The sequence below is a fragment of the Carlito syrichta genome, unplaced genomic scaffold (genome assembly GCF_000164805.1).
Source record: "Carlito syrichta isolate Samal-C Ts95f unplaced genomic scaffold, Tarsius_syrichta-2.0.1 Scaffold303646, whole genome shotgun sequence".
Lineage (NCBI taxonomy): Eukaryota > Metazoa > Chordata > Mammalia > Primates > Tarsiidae > Carlito > Carlito syrichta.
The window spans coordinates 1,143,647-1,146,811 of record NW_007247742.1 but is presented as its reverse complement, the minus strand read 5'-3'; the positions used below and the strand labels follow the sequence as shown (position 1 = coordinate 1,146,811).

The window sequence follows — 3,165 nt, the reverse complement described above, 5'->3', positions numbered from 1 at the left end:
TCCTTTAAAATGAATACATATGGCTTTGTGAAAGACTCACTCATACTTTTCTCACTTTGTCTGAGATGTGAAAACTTTTTACTTGTAATACCAATCTTCTAACTGGCCTCCTGGAGAATCCTCCTCCCCTCAGTAGGCGGTCCCCAGCCCTCAGAGCCCGTTCACATCTGGGGAACAGGGAACATCTAGATAATCCAGGGCCCTAGCAGGTCCCATCAGGAAGAATGAGGAGCCTAAGCCTAGTAGGAAAGTTGGAAATCCCAGGGAAAGGCCTTGCTATTTGGATCTGGCCAGGAAAGGCAGACAGGGAGCAAGTAGAACACAGATAGGTTTAAGGAACACCCCATTCCCACCACTGGCTGAATCCAAGCAGGCCTCTCCCCAGTCTGCCGCCTAAGTAGAGACCCTTGTGTCCCTGAGCACAGGGCGCTTCCCACGCCAGGTTGCGATGAAAGTGCTGCGAGAGACTTGGGACTGTGGACAGGCAGGTTGCCCGCTCCAGAGCAGTGGCAGCTGACGGGGGGGGGCGGCGGGGGAGGGACACGACACCTAGGCCTTGTGCAGGAGTGTGTACGTGGGCTCTGAAAGACTCCGGTACTGCAGGGAACAGTAGCTCATTCAGGTTAGCACAAGTGGGGGAAGGGTATTCGCATAAGTGTGACAGGATGAAATTCTTTCCCTTCCACACTCCCTTGCTGGGGCAGGCACTTCCCAGCCACCCCATGTGGCTGGGCTGGTAGAAGGGAGTCTTTGACAAGCTGGGTTCTGATAGGATAAATATACATACACACTGGAGTTGGGCAGTCAATAGCAGAAAGTGCTGTCAAGTTTCATTCTGATCAGCCTACACACACACACACAGAGCGAGAGCGAGAGCAAGAGAGAGAAAGAGAGAGAGAGATAGATTGATTGAGGCTGAGAACTGGGACTGTGAGGTGGAGCAGAAGGGTAACAAGACTCAGGGGAAAAGAGCAGAATGAAAATAAACACGAAAAATAAAAACAAAACAGGGCAGAAGAAGTAGGGCTTCCCAATGCTCAATTCTAGAGACATTGACAAATTGATGGAAAACACAATGGGAAGAGAAAAGCACTGTTTTGTACCATGCTCTGTGCACATCAATTCAAAAAAGAGTACTTTTTTTTTCTGGCGGTAGGTTCTACCTTTCCATTCTTCTGACATTAAGGTCTGAGTTAAGGTTTTATATAAAGAAACACAGGGGTCATCAAAGGTGCCAAAGATTTCAAGACCTGGAATCCCTTACAGGAGGCCTCAGAGTGAGCCACAGTTCATAGAGAGACCCTTGACAAACTGAAATCCTCAAGTCTTCATTCTGAGAATGAACCTTAACATGACAGTGCCTCTGCCCTTGTCGACTTCTTTCTGACGTTGCCAACTCACACATCTTTCCCTTACATCCCACCCAAGTTCCCAAGAGACCCCAAGATCTGATCAGCTCTGAACCAGTGTCTTAGGGGGCTCCAAAGGCCATAATCTCTGGCCAGGCCATGAATCATCTGACTCTGGGTGAAGTGTCCATAAGCTAGGGCAGAGAATGGCAGGGGAAGAGGCTTACGGCTGCCTTGATATAGGCACTATGAGTACAGCAGCTTCCTTTAGGCATGCAGGGCAGGCAACCTGACAGACATGCCAGGTTCAGCAACAGAGAGGCTGTTGGAGGAGCTTGGAGCACTTTTGTGTCATTCCCATGCGTTGCAGATTCCCAGCAGGTACACATTCCAGCTCCTGAACCCCAGAGCTTCGAGGTCAAGTGTAGCCAAGTGACCTGAGATCTCACAATCCCATGCTCCTGGGCCCAGATTCCCCGACACCATAGGCGAGAAGCCCGAGAGCCCATGTCAGGTCATATGCTCTATGTTCTTTATTGTCACATGTTACCCACGGGACAGGGGTAGGATGAGGAGGGGAGGCCTCAGACAAAGAGGTGGAAGGATAGGGAAGTGAAATCTACTTTCCAAACTCTGCTCTCTTCCCAGCTGATGATGATGGGACTCGGCCACCAGCCATGGGATAAGGAAGCAGGAACCCTTCAGATACAAGCACAGTGTTGCGTGAGAAGGTTGGGCACCGTCTCATACTTGTAAGAGTAACCTCCATCTGAGGTGGTGCGGACACGTAGGGGCCTCATGGTCCCTGGGAGAGCAGCACAGCAGGGCTGGGCCCCTGGCACCAAGGAAAGGGGCTGGGCAGGGGTTGGGGGAGCCCCAGGGACTGTCAGGGGCATGTCTGGTGGGGTGGGCAGCCCACAGCCACCATGACAGTAGTGGAAGATGAAACTGGGAGGGTGCACGATCCACCGGTCCCAGCCCAGCTCCTGGAAGGAGATGTTCAGTGCTGCTCTGTGGCAGTTGGCATGGGCAGCCAGTTCCTCCGGAGGCCTCTGCAGCAAGCGCAGAGCGGCAGGAGACCAAGGCCAGGGCATCGGGGGAGTTGAGCGCCGGGCTCTCTCCCCACCGCTGGGTGGTCTGGCCCGCGTGTGAGCCACCAGGAAGGGTGTGGCCTCAGGCCTGGCTGAGCAGGAACAGAGAGGACAGCGCAGCAGTAACACCAGGACAGGGTGGGTCAGCAGAGGGAGAGCGGAGGCGGCCAGGTGCAGCACAGCCCAGCGAGGGGGGGCCTGGCCCAAGGACATGGGCACAGCCATGGGCCCTCCGGATGACAGTGCCAGCAGGCCTAGCAAAGGACCAGAGCTATTGGAGGCTGCTGTGGTCTGCTTGTCCAGCCCGGTGTGGAACCACAGCTGAGCCGAAGTCACCTGGCGGCTGCGCGTGTGCTGTGACGGCCGAAACATGTATGTGAAGAGGCCCTCTTCAGCCTCCTGGGCCAGCTCTCCAGTGGCTGGCTTGTCCTCACAGCTGGCACCTGTAGGAGACAGAAAGGAAGGGAGAGGGCAGCCCTGAGTGGCAAGACCTGGGACTCCTCTTCCTCAGTAGGAGGGCTGTGGTGCTGATGAGGGGCCATGCACTCTGAGGAGCGCCCTCCAGACTAAGGAACTCTCCAGAGTCTTGGGAGAACTTCCATAGACTCCGCAGTTTAAATTTCATCATTAGCTGGGCTCGGTGGCTCAGCCTGTAATCCCGCGCCTTGGGAGGCCGAAGTGAGTGAATTGCCTGAGCCCGCGGGTTCGAGACCCGCCTGGGCAAC

General features: G+C 54.6%; 1 protein-coding gene across 1 annotated transcript in view; it reads right to left on the bottom strand.

Moving 5' to 3' along the window:
* Positions 1 to 1,854: 1,854 nt before the first annotated feature.
* The window catches only part of INHA (inhibin alpha subunit), a 3,875-nt gene continuing 2,564 nt past the window's right edge, over positions 1,855 to 3,165 (bottom strand). The window contains exon 2 of the mRNA XM_008058895.2: positions 1,855 to 2,883. Coding sequence (XP_008057086.1) covers positions 2,051 to 2,883 — 833 coding nt within the window. The 3' untranslated portion in view covers positions 1,855 to 2,050. The remainder of the gene's footprint in view (positions 2,884 to 3,165) is intronic.